The sequence below is a fragment of the Mya arenaria genome, chromosome 3, assembly GCF_026914265.1.
Source record: "Mya arenaria isolate MELC-2E11 chromosome 3, ASM2691426v1".
Lineage (NCBI taxonomy): Eukaryota > Metazoa > Mollusca > Bivalvia > Myida > Myidae > Mya > Mya arenaria.
In genome coordinates this window covers 24153889-24172117 of record NC_069124.1, presented here as the reverse complement: position 1 = coordinate 24172117, position 18229 = coordinate 24153889, and the positions used below count along the sequence as shown (strand labels likewise).

The 18229-nt window shown below is 35.7% G+C and overlaps 1 protein-coding gene across 1 annotated transcript; it reads left to right on the top strand.

The window, feature by feature from the left end:
• Positions 1 to 3622: 3622 nt before the first annotated feature.
• Positions 3623 to 16955, top strand: LOC128225869 (cell death abnormality protein 1-like). The gene is made up of 9 exons (XM_052935767.1): positions 3623 to 3775; positions 10142 to 10244; positions 10904 to 11044; positions 11386 to 11526; positions 13294 to 13434; positions 14855 to 14995; positions 16004 to 16142; positions 16521 to 16609; positions 16813 to 16955. Exons 1-9 carry the CDS (start codon positions 3623 to 3625, stop codon positions 16839 to 16841), a joined length of 1077 nt encoding a protein of 358 aa, XP_052791727.1. The 3' UTR covers positions 16842 to 16955.
• The last annotated feature ends 1274 nt before the right edge of the window (positions 16956 to 18229 follow it).

Here is an 18229-nt window from a genome sequence, read left to right as displayed (position 1 = left end):
ATGATATTTGTTATAGACTTTTTATGTCATTTCATATATGGTAATGTAGTATTCTATCTTATGTTTCGATATTTAAATATTGACCTAAAGGGGAATTTATTTAAAATAATTTAAAGTGTAATAAACTATCATATACATGTAGTTATTTTCTGACAGATCTTAAATTATCAGGGTGGATAAAACTGCAAAAATGAGAATCGATATAAATACTCCACACTTCAATATAAACATCAGACATCAGATAACAACTTTAATAACGACCTCTCCCTTCCAATCGTTATCTTTATGTTTAAGCTTGTCTCTTACATAGTTTAAAAAGTTTGCAATATATTAGTTTAAAACTTCCCTGTTGCACTTATAAATTTCTGAATATCAGGTGTAAAAACAAGGAATATGATATAGCTATTGGCTCAAATGGCGCGATTCATGGTAGGTTTTATTTTCATAAATGTTGCATTCGCATGAACTAAGATACTTTATTGCTATAATTCATGTGCTTTAATACTGAATCATTTTTAACTTAATTTTGTTTCATAAAAAGACGTTCTTTAGTAAATGATGCATCTCTGTCGTCTCAGTATGAAAATGCTACTGTATTGGTATTGTTTCAACATTTAGGTGGGCCTCCATATAAGATAGAGGTGCAGGTCTAAATTAGATAGATAACTGCATCAGTCTTTATTGCAATGTGTACCCCTGTTTCGAGGCTGCAGTCGGCGTTGACGGGTTTTTGACAAAATTTATTTGTCTTCAACACGTCTCTTAAAATTAACATGTTCCGTGACACGACAAAAACAATAATAAACTTAAATGATGTGTTTTGCTCATTGTTTGCAAAGTACTTTACAGGTGTATATAATTTGATGGATTAACAGTATATCAAATTTTTTTTTTTTACTGTACTATTGACTCAATATATTCCTCGGTTACAACTTTCAATTTAAAACTCAGGATGTAATCGTTCGCTTCTAGAATAAAAAAGACACATACAATACACAGTAGGTATCGTTGCTGTTCCCGATTTATTTTGAAAATAAGTTGTTTTACACCTTCGCAATGTAAAATGGAACGCTCTAACCCCAATATTGATATTAGCTGTTTATATCACCATAATTGAAATACGATGAGCTTAATATTTATTGATAATCACGCTATAGACATAAATTATTAGTGTTTAAAAAAATTGAAATATATTCCTATTTGCTTATTTTGATTAATACTAAGCTGTACAGGGAATTTGTTTGATTTGATAATATTGTTCTGTTACAGCAGGCATTCTTTTGGACTTTTCTGTTGATACATTCGATGCATTTCATCAAAGGAAGGGATATCGGTAAGTATTCATAAAAGTACATATTTATGATCTAATTGATGTAAGGATATTCATGCTACCTTCAACTAAATTATCAATAAACACCATATATTTGACAGTTTTTTTCATTAAGTTAATTTTCTAGTTACCATTTTTCTCTCAGGTAACATTGCTGAACATAAAAGCACATCACAATTTTATGCTGAACACCCCAATTATAAAGATTTTTGGAATGCCTCCAATGGTGTTGATGGCATCAACAACTGCAACGCTGTAAACGGGACCTACTTTACCTTGTCCAGTTATAGCCTACATCCTTGGTGGCAAGTTGACCTTGGAAAGGTTTATAACATCCAGAGGATAAAGGTGTTCGGCAGAAAGGGAGGAGAAGAAGACAGTAATCACATTTTTTTTGCACTGCAGTATTATATTATGTTAGAAAACAAATAGTTATATGTTTATTTTGTAATGCAGTATCGTTGATTATTGGTTTAATTGCAATCTTAAAAGAACTTAACCGAAGTAAAACGGATATATTACATAGAGTACGGTTAGAAAAACAAGTGCAGTAGTTTTATTTCATGTGTAATAACTAATGAATTAATACTTTTCTTTCCAAAAGTTCAGCTTCAAGGATTTAAAGTACATCTTTCTGAGACTGAAAGTGCCTTGAACAACAGCGACAATGTGGTGGTATACAACTCATCAGTATATCCAAGTGACGGTATATTTGACATACCAGTTACAGCACGCAAGGCAAGGTTTTGTCGCCTTCAAATAGATGCTACCTCTGATCTTATTCGTCCAATAGTTATCTGCGAAGTGGAAATCTACGGCACAGGTATGATCATAATGACATTAATACTCCTAAATAATGATTTTTGTCTAACATTTTTTAAACCTGTAAGACAAAAGCCTATTAAACAAAGTACACACAACATTTAAGAAGCTATCACACTTGTGTACGACTTTTTTTTAAATATCCATGTCAAGCTGCGTCATCGCTTTTCAATTGCTTAGAAGCTTCACAAATTAAGATGTGTGTAGATAATTAAAATCATTCATCACACATAATTATCAATTCTCAAAGTAAATTTATGCCATAAAATACATGGCATATTCATCAGGTTAGTTTAAAAAAGGGTGAGGAATAACGTGACTACAACGCGGGTCACCAAGGTTCATAACCGAAATAAACAAGAAGCAAAGTGACACGAATTCCTAAATCATTTTTTGAGAAAAAATATATGAGGATATTTCTCAGTAAATAGAAGACTATGCTATTTTCTGCTTCTAAAAGTGTTTTATATTTTATATTTTTTTTTTGTATTTAAACAATGCAATCCTTGGCTAAAATTTTAATCCGACGGAACGATGAAACCCTGTGTACGCCGTGATTCTTTGTTTTGTAAACATTTCTTAGTATTAAGCAATATTTAAGAAGCCAGACGTCCGTTAAAATTGTGTTAGCTTCTTTCCTTAATTAAACGAGTTGTTTGTTAAATGACTTTTAGTTCTTTTAATGAATTTTATTTGAGAAATGCTGCTGTAAACTTTAATTTTGTATATGCTTGTTTGTGATGATCACGGTCAAACATGTCATGTAGGTTCGTTTCCTTGACTGAAGTGCTACATACAATAATAACATACAAGAAGTTAGGTTTCGTGAGTATAAATACATTACGCGGGTTACGTTAATACATCGCGTTACGTTATGTCGCGCCAAAATCAATCAAAAACTTTCTCCCGGCAACAAATGGTCATAAGGTATATTCCGATAAAGTCTATTAAGCGTCCACTACTTCCAGCGGGTATAATTTCACTTCAGACCGAGTGGTTGCCCCCTTCGCTGTGCATATTTGTGCGGCTCTCATGAATCCGTCATTACCGGTAATAAGTTCGTCTACAACTACAAGGTCCCACTGCAACCTTGGTTTGCAATCGTCTTGTACAATTACAATGTCCCCTCTGTGGATCGTCTGATTGTGGGAACCACTCTTCTTCTGGTATTCCCTTAACGATGGTAAGTTTTCGTATAAGTTTCCATCGACGCCAGTAGTGGTCATATAGAAGAGCGTGTAGTTTCGATCGAATTGTGACGTCATCCCGTTAACAATTAAAAACTGTGTTGTTAACTTCTGTGTTGGCAAATGGTAAAGTGGTCACTCTCAATTCATGCAATAAATGTAAAGAGTGAGCGGTTCTAGGTCATCTTTTAGACTAGGCGAAGACACGTACGTAAATGTAAGCGACCGGTCGTACAACACATCATCCACTTCTGACACGACAATCTGAAGCATTCAAAGATCAATGGAGGCTCTAGGATTTTCCTTATCCATTGTCTTGGCAACACCCTTGAGTCTCTCCCACTATAGATCAAACAAAGGTGCTCGTTTTGGAATATACTGCCAGTGTGTCCCTGTGCAATCGCTGTTTGTAGACTTTGAGATGAGCAAAGTCACCGTATTCGATTGGAAGCAGCTTATTGTGTGGCATTGTCTGATATTATCATTTTTGGCAAGGATCTTCTGCTCTGAAATCGTCTAAATGCCAGAAGAAATGATTCTAAGGTGAGGTCGGGAACATTTTCAAAGTGGACAGCCCTAGCGCTGGCACACGTAAACAAACATATGTAGGCTGTGTGCTGTGTTCCGTCCTTTTCTTTTACGTGTAACGCCCCAGTAAAATCTACACCAGTAACGGAGAATGGCGGTTCATCACTGACTCTTGCGCCCGTAAGTGTCGGCAGGTCTACTGCATTAAAGAATTCCCCGTAAATTTGTGACAGATGACAGCGCGGTATAGTTTTAACGTGTTGGCGAATAAATGTACGTTTGACATATATGAGTTACAGTCTTGGCGGCTTGATTGCAATGAGCGCCTTCAATGATCAATCTGGTAAGGTAGCTCTTGGCAGGTAGAAGTTAAGTGTACTTGGTTGTCTCTTGTAACAGGGCATTCTGGATTCTCTCACCACAACGAATGCATCCTTCATCTATGCATACTCGCCACTGCTTGATGACTGATTGGTGTCTAGTTTTCGAAACGAGTTACTGTATGACGTCACGATAATGCTGAAATTGACAATTGCAAATCAATCGTTGTTTGACTTGTTAAGCTCGGCTGTAGTTAAACGACTATGTTTTGCCATGTTTGTTTAAGCTGATGTTAATATAAGCTGCTATGTTGACCAATAACAATGGTCACCCAACTAAATCGGTCCTTCTTGATTGAAGCTGCGCAGCTGAAACACCTTTGATATGTAAATCGGCCGGATTTTCATCTGTCAGACAATATCGCCATTTATATCAAGAGTTAGCTTTTTAATTTCCTCAACTCGATAGACACCGTTCGCGCGATTTCTTGGAATGCAGTCAATGAAGCGCCTTTTCACTGTCAGACAATCATACGACTTACTCACACGTGACTGACTTCGGTATGCGTGCAACACGTGCTCCAACCAGAGTTGACATACGTTCCAACATCGGTAGTGTGACCTCTTGTACGGGTGCGACTCGATTCCTGGCAAATACAATGTTTGATCTATCGCCGGATGTGAAGTTAAAGACAGCTTCGAAAGCCACTGTACTTGCGTCTACAAAAACGTGCGGTGTTAAGATGTTTTAGTTCGGTGCATATTCAGTGTTTGCGAAGTAAGGTCTTGAACATTTGGTGGTCACGACAACGTTCAAATCACTGGCTATTGAATACCAGCTATTTGTGATGTCTGCCGATGTAAGGTGCCCAAGTCATACTTTCTTTTCCACAGGTCTTGGATCAACATCTTGGCATCCCCAGGAATCGTACAATCTGGAGGTCTGCTAAAGTATCACTTTTTTTGGTTGCGGTCTTGAAATGATATATTCTACGCATCACAAACGACATATGGTCAACTTTAGGGTCCCATAGCAAACAAAGAACAAGTGTAACTTTGTCTGTATCTTTTAAACATTTTAAATTCATGCGAGGTCATGTAGCTTGGTTGAGTTGGATGTCCATGACCGAGGGTTAAAGCCCCCTGTTGGCAACAGATCAACTGCATTCCGGAAGTAACTTTTTTGTGAGAAACATGAAATCTCAATGTCTATGTAAAGATCCCTTTCGATGACATCATTCGCAGCGTTGTGTTCGCTCATGGTTAAATGTGTCATTAGAAAAGCATGGAGGAAGAACGGTGTGCAGGTGGCGCAAAAAGGACAGCTCTAAGCGATTTGTCATGAGCTGACTGTTTGGGTCGGCGTGGTCGGACAAGCAAAGAAACCTGGTGTCGTTTCTGTCTCTCTCATGTAATGGAACATTTAAGGAAGCCTTTTTAATGTCGGATGAAAGTGCATATTTATCTTGTCGAAATCTGACCAGCAGTGATGTTTGGTCATTCAGTTGTGGCTATGTTGCCTCAAGATTTATGCAAAAAGCTACAGAAACAAGCTCAGTAGCAAAAAAGTTTAAACATAAACCCGGTTTAGTGGTACTGAGCAAACGCCAAAGACATAGAACACAAAATCACAGACAAAAACAGCAGAAAACTCCACAAAAAGCACAGTTCTTACATACTATATATATATAAAAAATAGGTATGTTTAGCAAGAATTGTTAGGTACCGCCTTGGAACGCTCAGTAAAATGTGAATTTACTGGGGGTTTAAACTAGTTTATGTGCACAAGCCTCACTCTTATCCCAACAATCCTTAATAAAGATAAAACACAAAAAGTAAGTCTTATCAAAGCATGCATTAATCAGAGGAATCTTTTCAATAAAACAAATAATAATACACGTATAGGTAAACCCCCAAGTACTTCTATGATTACAGATCCCAACTCTAATCTGCAGACGGAGGGAATCAATTCAGAGCACCTAATGCAAAAACTTACGAAAAGGTACGATGCAGTCATTGTTAGAAACTATAAATATCTCACACAGTCTGCCTTATAAAATAAAAGGTTTAAAACTGTATGATCATAGAGTTTCATAATAAAAAAACATCATTGTACTAAAACTGGGAACAAATAAAGAAAACATTATTAAAAATAAAAGCGACATATATTCGCTATTCTTTCCATCCTTATGATTTGAAAATGTAAAATATTTGAAAAAAATGAAGTAACATGTCAAAACACTCCGAGTCAGCCAAAAACGTGTTCGCCATAAAACGGTTTTAAAGATAACATGAATTAGCAATATCTTCATAAAAATCAAAGGACTGAAAGTTTAGTTATGAAAGGATGCTATATTCAACCCTATATTTTGTTTCAGTTATTCATCTTCAAAAACTAGAAGGCAAGTGCTCTTCAAAATATTGCCTATATATTCACGGTTTAAATAAAATCCAAGTAATTCATTAAGTCTATCTGCCCAACTTCCTGCTCAAACTCAAGGTCGAACTTTGACCCACATCAGATACAGTCGTACACTATTCGCACTATTGTGATTGCTGATTCTTCTTTCACTCCATGTAATTAACGCGTGCTGCTGGTGAATCGTCTGGCATTTTCCTAATGAAACCTCTGTTCTACTTTTTCTGTATCATATCCCCATATTTCTGAAAAAAACAACAACGGGGCCTTGTTTTGACGTCGGATTGTACTTTCCGTCTTTTTCTTCGTTATTTCGAAACTTCTTGGCAGGGATTCATGGTCTGTCCAAAAAAGTCAAACAGTTTCACTGGTAGTCCACTGGATAGGAGATGCTGTCCGCTCCGCTATCTTCTTCCGTTGAAATACCAAATGACTCTATGTCCCAAAATCTCGCCAGATCCGTGGTATCTAAAACATTCGTTGCTATGTATGACGTCCACTATTGTTGAAAAGGAAGTTCCGACTTGCGTTGCTGTCGTACCAGTTTGGAAGAAGATAAAACGGTAAGTGTCGTCAGTGGGTCCGGCGCCTCTGATTGTCTTGTCACCTACGATCTCCCAATAAAAATATGTACTGATTAAGAAGGAAATCTTAAATGTTTTTTCCATAGTGACAGGGTGTGCTAACTTAAGCTTCCTGAAATATGGCATGTCCATAACGGATTATTCAAATATGTTGTTGATTGATTTGGTAATTACCGGGACAATCAAGACTCGAATGTGAATCATACCCCGTCATCCGATTCTATGTTGCAGTATCGAGTTTTTGTTCTGTGTGTACAGGGTCACCAAACGCTGACATGTATGACGTCACTTCCGTCTCTCTGCAGATGTAATCGGTCGGCTATTTTCTGTGTTATGAATAATACGTGTGCGGCAATAGAAGTACCGTCAGCGTATACTGCGCCAATGGCGGTCTTCAGTAGAACGTTGGAACGACAAGGGTTTGCAGATGAGTGACGGTTTTGCTAAATTACCATCAGAATAAACTTTGTGTCATCCGGACGCTACACCACAGGGTTTTCTTGTACAGCTGTATACGTAATCATCGATTGTCGAAGGTTGCAGATGCTAAAGTAATGTTTACCATTATACACACGACAACGAGTCCTTGACGAACAGTTGGCCACTTGGTGGCGATAACTCAGACAATTGACACATAAATGTTTACTTTTCATATAGAAACACATTGCCCTAAATCAATCACGATCTGACAGTCTCCGTAAGGTGCCATTTCGCAGGATACTAATTTTCTTCTAAACACATCTTTTTGTGATGGATTCTGACTGCCAAACACGTCACGGTCAGAGAACCTACAAGCACTTATTAGGAATGAGGCAACTTGTGGGAAGGTAAGGTGTTTCTGTGGCTGAGCAGCCTCAATGTCCAACTTCCGGTTCCTTGTTATCTGGCTAATTGACGCCTCGTTACCGGTGGAAGCCTCTCAAGGATTATGGAAATAAGTTTCCATATAGTCTTCGACTAACGACTCAAGAACTCTGATCGTAGTTTCTAGTCGGTCGTAGAAATCACGGAGCTCTCTGATAATGTTGGATGGCAACTGTAGAAGTGCCTGCATGTACGCAGATGCAGTTTTGTTTTTTTGTCCAAAACGCTCACTAAATCAACAAATCAGTCAAAAAATTAAAAGCTGGCCTGTAGTAAGTATTAGTAAACGTGGATCCTTCGATCTTGTTTGCTGCATCCTCTTCTAGCAAAGATTTTAAATACACAAATTTCTGCACGTCGTAGAATTTCCGTGAATGGTTGACTCGAATGAATCCCAAAATGTTTGCCACTTTACAAGTTCGCACTTGAAAGACGGAAGGGAAAGTTTCGGGAATTTATGGTAGTATGAAGGTGTGATGACTTGTTGCAATGATTCTACGATCGGCTATTCTGGACAATATGACTGACTTACGTTTCCTAATTTTTCGTAAACGTTGAGAGCGGCAGTGGCTTCGGCAGGAAGTGTAGCTGTATTCACGGAAGAAGCCTCGTCTGAGAGTGCTCCTGAAACATCAGGGGTAACAGCGGCGGACGCAGTGGCAGGACAATTAAAGTTACCGTTGCAAAATAACTTCGCTCTCTCTGCAGTCGAAGTACACGTAAATAATGTGCGTTCGTCTCTTTCATCTCATGTGTAGTATTGTCAACATCCGCTTGTGATACAATTAAATCATCAAGAACTTTCATTGCATCTATAATTCCATCAATTGAAAAGACAATTAATTTAATATCATTTAATTCGTTACCCTCCTTTCAGTTTCAATCTGTACATAATGATCTTCTATGGACTCTCTAAGGCCGTCTAGCAGCGCTATTCCTGTAAATTCTCGATTGATCCTGGTCAAGGCACCAACATTGAGATGATCACCGTAAACACGTCGCGTAGTTTCGCTTCCCTTATTGAAGTGATACATACAATTACAACACACAGTAAGTTACGTTAAGTTAGTATAAGTATAATTTGCGCGTTACGTCAATACATCGGTCTTTACGTCTTTGATGTTTTTTGTTTCACCGAAAATATTTCACCAAAATCCACAACTGTCTCATTTGAATATGCCTTCGTTCTTCTTTCCCCGGTGGTTGCTGCTACCATCCAGTGCCACTTATCCACAGGACATGTGCCTAATACTTTAATCCAGTCTCGGATTCAGCTCTCATACAATGTCCATCAATGCAAAGCTTGAACAATAGTAAACGAGCATTTGCAATTTACTTGGAGAATGGAGTTCTTTACCAAATATACTGATTTTCAACAAGTGCGATTTCCTTATAATTGTTTGATGTCTCCAAAGTCTATGAATCTTGAAATCGAAGGTATTTTTCTTTTACGATTTCTGAACAATTTACAATTCATTCCTTGATATCATAATGTTAAAGGGTTAAGAGATGCTTTGCTCAATAGAAGTTACCAAAATGGTTTCAGCTGAAATAAATAATCATAATTGTGGATTGACATAGTTGATGCCAAACCAAAGCAGCCTTAAAAGTTTACCTGATGATGTAAAAGCAAAACGAATGTATAATGTTCTGAACTTTGTATCCATCAGTGGGTGAAATATATTACTCTCACTTGATAATTAATTTTGTTAAAGAAGAAGTCTTTTAGACTGTTAGTTAACATAACCTGTGTTTCAACGTCATCATGTTAAAGTATTTTAGCATCTAGTCAAAAGTCACAAGCAATTCAGTTGGTGTCGAATGATGTGTTATGAATAAATGTCATTTCTAATTGTATGTTCAGCAAACGAATGACTAGAACAGCCATCGATAGCCTTCGATCTTATTGACAAGTTATCCTCTGGTACCAGAGTAAAAATTATTCAAAATAAGTGAATGTCCGTATTATTCATATAATCAATGCCTTTTACACTTTTTTATAGATACTTTTATAGTTACTGTAAAATAAAATAGACAGTTACAAACAAAGCTTATGCTAATAAAAGTCAAACTGACTTATATTACAGAATGTGTTCCCGGAGATTATGGACCAGGATGTACATCACGTTGTGGTCAATGTACTGGAGGAAACACAACGTGCAACACGGACAACGGACACTGTCCAGATGGGTGTGCCCCTGCTTACAAAGGTTTTTTCTGCAAAACTCGTTAAGTGTTCTTGATCTTTTATGAGCTTTTTAACCAGATTTTCACAAAGTGAAATCTGGTTACTAGAATGACGAACGTCGTTGTTCGGGCCGGCGGCCGGGCGGCTGAGCGGCTTGGCGGCCGGGCGGCGTCAAACTCACCTATGAAACTAAATAACTTTAGGTAGAGTTGACATATCTTGACCCAACTTGGTATAAAGGAAGAGTTTATGGAGACCTTTCAAGGGATTGCAAATTGGGCCCTAGGGTCAAAATCCAAATATTTGGTAACAAGTTTCTTAAAAATCATTTTCATTTTCCAGCACCAGAGTTTGATGATTTCCTTAAATCACCGATGAGAACAATATCTATATGTGCCATGACATGGTAACATAATCATCTTTTCTTTTTTTACCAATTCTTACACAGAATTATCATTTTTTAGCTTTCAAATATATATGAAAACAAGCCTAATTATCAGTTAAAAGAATATATGAATAAGTTACGGCATAATTAAGAGTTATCCTCATGAACCGTAGAAACCACAATATCAAGACATTGTTTTCATTCCATTATAAAGGTAAAAAATCATTTCGCAAAATTGTTAATTATATTATCCTTCCAACTTCATCAACCTTACAGCCTGTTCCCCCGGAGAGTATGGCCAAGATTGTTCATCCAACTGTGGTCATTGTCGTGATGGCAACACTACATGTAACAATGGCAACGGGCAGTGTCCAGACGGATGTACCGCTGGGTACAAAGGATCCTTGTGCAACTCCCGTAATTATGAGGATCGTCATTGTTGACATAGAATATTACGCAAACATATAACGTCTGGAATGAAATATGTTCACATGATACACAAATCTAGCAAAAACGGGCTTCTAGAATAGCCACAAAAATCGTATATTTCTTATTTTCCGGTTAACTCATTCATTAGTTTTAATGTTATCTACGTAAAGAAATCATAATATTTCTATTATTTATGTTAATATCTTAAATTTATTATACAAAGCCTTTATACAACCATGGATTCTTTTCCTTTTATTTTAATTCATTGACATAAATCATCACACTAATTTATCTGCAATGACTTCACTTATCTGACAATAACGCCTCAGCATGTGACCCCGGAGAGTATGGACTAGGGTGTATATCATACTGTGGCCAGTGTCGTGATGGCAACACCACGTGCAACACGGACAATGGCTATTGCCCACATGGGTGTACATCTGGATACAAACGGCAGTTGTGTATTATATGTAAGTATGTCCGTTACTATTCGTTGTATGTTATAAAATTTTAATATCTTAGGTTCCAAATAAGTTTCGTTAAGTGTTGAAAAAAACCTGTTAATGCCAAAAGCCTTGATGTAGTATGATTATTCATTTCTTTTATTACTTTTTATTTTATGAATTTCAATTAATGTTAAAGAACATGAATTGTGTTTACAAGCAATTATTTGGAAAATGACCACATACTTATAATACATGTAAATGTAATGTTCTTACCATAATACTAGGATAATAGTCATATCGCCGTTTAATCTACAGTATTACACATCGGTGAACATTTCTCATCGCATACCAATCATTGGACCGTATGAACCTTCATACAAGTTAAGGAAATACCCGACCCCTACTTGATTTAATTCCTCTTTGTTTGGCAAATTTTAAATCATCTGCTGGTAATTATATGTATGATTTCAGGAAAATAAGTTATGATAACAATCATAACAGACAGACGGGTAAATTTTAAACATATGCATTCTTATTGTAAAGGAGAATTGGTTACCATACAATACCTGTTTGCAATGAAATCCAACGGGCAAATAATGATTAATGCCAGAGGCTTCTCTCAACGCTAAGATGGATGAAATGCAATTTCTGTGGTCACAACCTCTCATTTTGTTGTGGAAATAATCCTTAATTGCAACGAAATGTCCACTGCTATGATTGATGACCTTTTAATGGCCCTTAACAGAGCAGAAATTGATAGTTCAACTTTGTTAATAAACGGGCTATTATACTCTTCATGCCATTCAGTTTTCAACTATTTGATAGTACAGTTTTATTGCATTTGCTTACAATGCAATTGGTCGTGGACTAGCGTGAAATATGCGTTTTAAAGTCAAATGAATTTGACAAATATCTAATGAGCATATTTGTCTGTACTATGAAGTGACAACTCAGTTTTCGAAAATATTCAACGTGATTCAGTACATTTTTTATGGGTAAAATTCAATCACATTTGATATGAAAGCTGTTTTATACATTGTTATCAACATCGTATCTCATTGATCTTGTTTAATAAAAACTGTCTTAGTTATTCTAGAAGCAAGATGTTCGATAGATCAGAACAGTAAGCACTATGGAGAAAACGGAATGATTTTCCTCCAGAGTGTTTTAAAGAAAAAGAGATACTGTCTAAGAGTATTATGTGTAATATGTGTCTTCTTTATTAAACGGTATTATAGCCTGCCTAAGCAGGTAACCCTGTACAGGGTTGAGGGATTAGTATATCCTTTAAGGGGCTTGACATCAGATAATACATTGCAAGAAAAAAGAAAAGTCTCAAAAGCTAACATAAAATTAACATCATTGTGTACAACGCAATGAATATTACTTACTGATGTATCACATCGCTTACAACACATAAATCTTTTGAAGGTTTTGAGCATTTTTCAATTTGAAATTTACTATGGTTGTCTTCTACGTAAATCCCAGTTAGTTTAAAAATAGCATCGGTCTGTTTATCTATACTCATAAACACATATGATTTAAACTGGGAAATTGCGCTATCATAAACGGGGAAAGATTAGACAGCATTATAAGTGTTGCGTTTATTATTGTTTAAACCACTTAAAGTGATGTATTATCGTCCTCCTACTAGTTATCATTGACAATTGTAGGCTTGTTTTGAGGAAATGCAGTATTTGCCGATCTTTGGACCATCTGGTGACTAGCCCCTTTAACTGAAACTTACTTTCAAAAAATCAATTAAGTTAGTTAAGGGAATACATGTTCCAGCCTGCGCTTCCGGAGAGTTTGGACCAAACTGTTCATCAAACTGTGGGTATTGTCATGGCGGCAACACCACGTGCAACTCGTACAACGGACACTGTCAAGCCGGATGTGCTGCTGGATACAAAGGAGACTTGTGTAAAACCAGTGAGTTATAATTTGGTTACTTGTCATGAATTTTAATAATGTATTTTTGACAAAAGAACCACAATACAATATGTTCAAGCAGCGATATTGTATGTGCTTCAAAGGTTGAATATAGTTTGAGCAGAAGACATGTGTAATGTCACATATGTATAGGTGGTGTGGAAAGTAAGTTAATTTATTGGAAGGTTTCATGACATTTTGCTTAAACAATCATTTTAAATAAGCTAGGGAAGCAAATTAGGAAATGTTATTGTCGACACTATGAAATCAACTATGTATTGTGTCTTTGTGGTGACTGTCTTTATTCTAAAAACTGTATTAACATTATATTTCTTGTAACCAAAAGTGAATGAAATTTACTGTTTGCGATAATTAAAGTGGATATTTTTCCGACCGAATTTTTTTTATAAAAATCCACATAACATAAATCTGATAGTCTGTACTTTTTTGAATGAAAAAAATGTGCCTATTTTCGAAATTTCCTTCTTCAAATGCAGAAGAAATTTCAACACATCATCAGTAAAATGTTTCCTTTGCTCAACTCCTTTTAACACCAATTAATGCAACAATGCAGCGAAAACTGTCAAAATTCAAATGCTTATGTTTTTCATTACGGAAATGTGGTTATTCTGTTAAATAAAGTAATCTTTCTTACACAATTTATCGCTTTCAGATATAATGTTAGTAAGTGTAAACTAGAAAGTGCACAATATAGTATAGACTGGGTGACTAGCAACAGCACATAAAGTTACGGTGTTGGAATATATTGAAAATAATATTCATACCGTGTGCTTTTTAAAACGCAAATATTCAATATCTAATATGATATAAAACAAAAAAATCAATATGTGTTTTCAGATCTAGCATGATATTTGTATTGCAAATACGTTTTGGCTGTGAAACGTTTTAATTAAAATCGTTTAAATCTGCCATTAATTTAGGAAGCAACTTTATCACTCGCCTTAAAAGACAAGTTTACGGGCAATTCATTCCTTGATATCACTTAATATACTTATAGCATTTATGCTTATTATAAAACAAACAATTTTGAAGGGTTAACAGATGTTTTGCTTAATAGAATTTACCAAAATAGTTCCAACTGATATAAATATGCGTAATTATGGATTGAATCAAGATATTGTTCTTATACTGTAGTATCAATTTGGCACGCACCTTAATTAAGCACCACATACTATGATGCGATACTTGTCATACCAACATAGTTGATGCCAAACAGAAGCAGCCTTAAAACTTTACCGGGTGATGTGAAACCAAAACGAATGTATCAAGTTCTGAACATTAACCATCAGAAGGGAAATATATGACCGTCACGTGATAGTTCATTTTGTAAAAGAAGCAAAGAACGTCCCTTTTGGAATGTGTAAAATGTTTAGTTCTAACAATTTGAACAACATTTCAGAATGTGACAAACATTACTTTGGGATTAACTGCAACAGCACATGCCATTGCGATGAATGCGATAAAGAGGACGGATCTTGTGGAGTATATTCTTGTTTCAGTGGATGGATCGGCGATACTTGCTCAGAACCAATGCAAGCTAGTATGTACATATAATTGCAGAACAAAACATGTGTGACTTAGTAATCATCCTCGATATTTGTTTATAATTAGAGTCATCACAGAATTAATCAATACCCCGACATCGCCTTAACACGGAAATGTTTAAAATTTGTTGTTATTGTTTTTTTTATATAAAATGAACATATTTCTAAAAGAACATACCAACATTCCGCTATTGTTGTATCATCCTGACATCGTCTTCAGATCATGGTCACCCGCTTGTAAGACGCTGTGAAATGTAACCCAATAGTAGGTGCCCAATTTTCGATGGTGACATCGTTTTATGTGTGTAGGTGCATTACTCGTGAAGCTACATGTCAAACAATATTCAGCTAACCATCTCTTCGCTCTCAATACTCTAAACAACATATAAAATTTAAAATTCCAGGGGCATGAGTCTTTAAAGACAAAGGGAAATGTCACATAAAATGAATATGAGACCCTCTGTTGCCGATTAACATTTGTTCTGAATGTTTATGTCTGTACGTTAAGTATGCTTGAAACTTCATGTGACACAATATTTTCAATCCATATTTTCTAAGTCACAGACCATAACTCGTTAGAGTAGAAACTGAATGGAACACATATTGCAGGTGCCCAACAACTCAAACTGACTAACATTACTTTGATGTGTCATATTTGTAGGTAAAATACTTTTGGAGGTAGATGCAACAAACATACTTAATACATGTTTGTACCTAGTGAAGGGGCATAACTTTTGTTATTCGACGGGCACTGTTGTATCAATTGCGGGTGCGCAATTTTCCATGCTGACATACACTGCTATATTGAAATTCATATAGGTGAAATACTTTTGGAGCTACATACTATTTAGTGATGGAAGTTGAATGGTTCTGGATATACTCAACTTTTAAAAAGCCCATAGATATATTTATCTGAGGTTAAAATAGCAATAATACCTAAACGACTTGCGATTCAAATGTACGAATCGTGCAATTTGCGTGCATATGTTCTAACATTATTTCAGATCAGAACACAAGAAAAGATCAGTCGATCCAACAAGGAAATACCGCAGTTGTTGTTGTTGCTGCTGTTGCATCAACTTTGCTGTTTGTTTCAATCGTTACAAATGTAGTCCAGTATTGCAGAAGGAAGTCAATACACATGTAAATGATTAACAAAGTTATTTACACCTCACACATTTTAACTGCTTTTAAACGGATGCGAATCAAGCAATAACACGACATTCGTACCTCATCTTGTTTGCATACTCGGATCACGTTATCTAAATGTGTATGCTCAATTCAGGACCTTTTTCATTTCATTTCACTATTCGTAACCTTACACGATCCATAGCGATACCAAATCTTGATGATAGTTACAAGGTACAATATAATGAACTATATATTTTCCTTAGTCATTTTCTCATTTTGACTGTGTCGCAAAAAAGGGTACCTATCGGGGCTTTGATGATAGTGCACTGTTTCCGTATAACATCTTCAGCTATTTAGAAATATAAACAATATCCTCTATTTTATGTACAGGAAATGTAAAGAAAAGACAGATACTGATAATTACACAGCACCTGGACCACCCGTTTCATCTGATTACGACAGCCTTGATGTTACAGAGCGTAAGACACTTCAACTTGTTTCATGCGCGCCAATTATTAAAACTTTTAGCACTAATGTATTCAAGGTGTGCGTGTTATTTTATAAAAGCATTGATTTTTAAAAGTTTAACGTTAATAGGTTCGAGAATGATGAGCTTATTAACTAACTACCTTATATCAATGCATTATTGTTATTTGTCATGATTATTTTGATTTTTTTACAGTGAGTTCAACCCGAGGAAAAAGCCATTAAAGTAAATGAGGGCATGATGTATAATTGACCATATTGTCTTCAACAAAAGCTTATGTTAATGCTATTGTTTGTGTGATTTAGCCAGTCTATTATGTGTTAAAGTTACCTGTAATGAATGTTCTATTTTTAGTCTGGGCATTATAGTAAGGACATGCAAGGACAGACGATGTTATTGAATTTAACGGATAGAAAATGCTCACATATATCGCTTATGCATTATTACACTTTTAAAAAGGATGAGCTTTGGTGTGACAACGATAATCTCCTGTTATGTGATTAAATAAAAACAATAATATTTAAACAGGGAAGAGGCTAAAACCTTCCCTGTTGGTTTTCCATACACATATGTACGAAAGTGTAATTGTTTTCTTCTGTTCATTGTTTATATAATAAATGTTCTCGGCGAGGCATTCCTATATGTATTCTTAATCTTAAATGTACATTAGAAGAAGTATATTGTTCGACAAGCAAATATATTTCTTTTAACATAACTTTACAACACTCTGTTTTTCAAAATACTAAATACGTCTAAATACTAAATCAAACCAAAATACATAAGTACAAATTAACGTTATTAGAAATCAACACAAACTGCCCGGAAAATTGTTATATAACCAATTCTATAAGGAGAAACACTGGCTAAAGAGCTAGCCTGCGGGAATCTACACACCATCCTTCTACCGCATATGCTTTTCAGTTACACCTAGGTTATTTTTAAGGTTTTATTTATATGATGGATTATAAATCGAAAATTTGGCCCTAAAATGTAGCATAGACATGGACGTCAGATGGCTGGAGCATGTACCCTGCTAGTTTGTTTGATTCAGTAAAAACTTGATTTGGGGAGTCTTTAAGCGGACAGGAACTCTGTACGGACGACGGAGGGAAGAGCCGCAACTTTTTTTCCTGTAAATCTAAAACTAGGGCCTGGATGTTTAGTTAATATGAAATATGTTTAAATTTTAAAACATGAAATCAGTAAGACTGTGCAGTACCGCCGAAAATAAATGTTTATTGATTGAAAAACATTTTATCTGCCGTATTAGTTTCTGCCATTCATCATTTTATATTTATTTCATTAAAATGGCTGGATTCGGCATCGTACATTGAAGTTAAAACAAAATAGTTTTTCCGCATAAGTTGTAACTTAGACATGAATATTCAATTAGAAGTGTTTTGTTAGAAGTACGCAGGTATTTGTCATAATGAAATTCTGCTTAGATAACTCGACATTTCTAAATGCAAAACTCGTATTGTTTAAAGAGTGAACTTTAATTCTATGCATGAATCACCAAACACATCAGTTGTGCATTCAGGAGACAACGCTCGTCTATAAGTCAAGGAGCAGATATACTTAGCTCTGAAAACTGAAAATAATAAAACAATGA

Bases quoted from the DNA above. Each gene is read 5' to 3' on its own strand.
- LOC128225869 (XM_052935767.1), top strand. From the start codon at position 3,623: ATGGAGGCTCTAGGATTTTCCTTATCCATTGTCTTGGCAACACCCTTG. The intron at 3,776-10,141 runs GTATTCGATTGG...CTTATATTACAG, and splicing joins TTGAGATGAGCAAAGTCACC to AATGTGTTCCCGGAGATTAT. The intron at 13,435-14,854 runs GTGAGTTATAAT...ACAACATTTCAG, and splicing joins AGGAGACTTGTGTAAAACCA to AATGTGACAAACATTACTTT.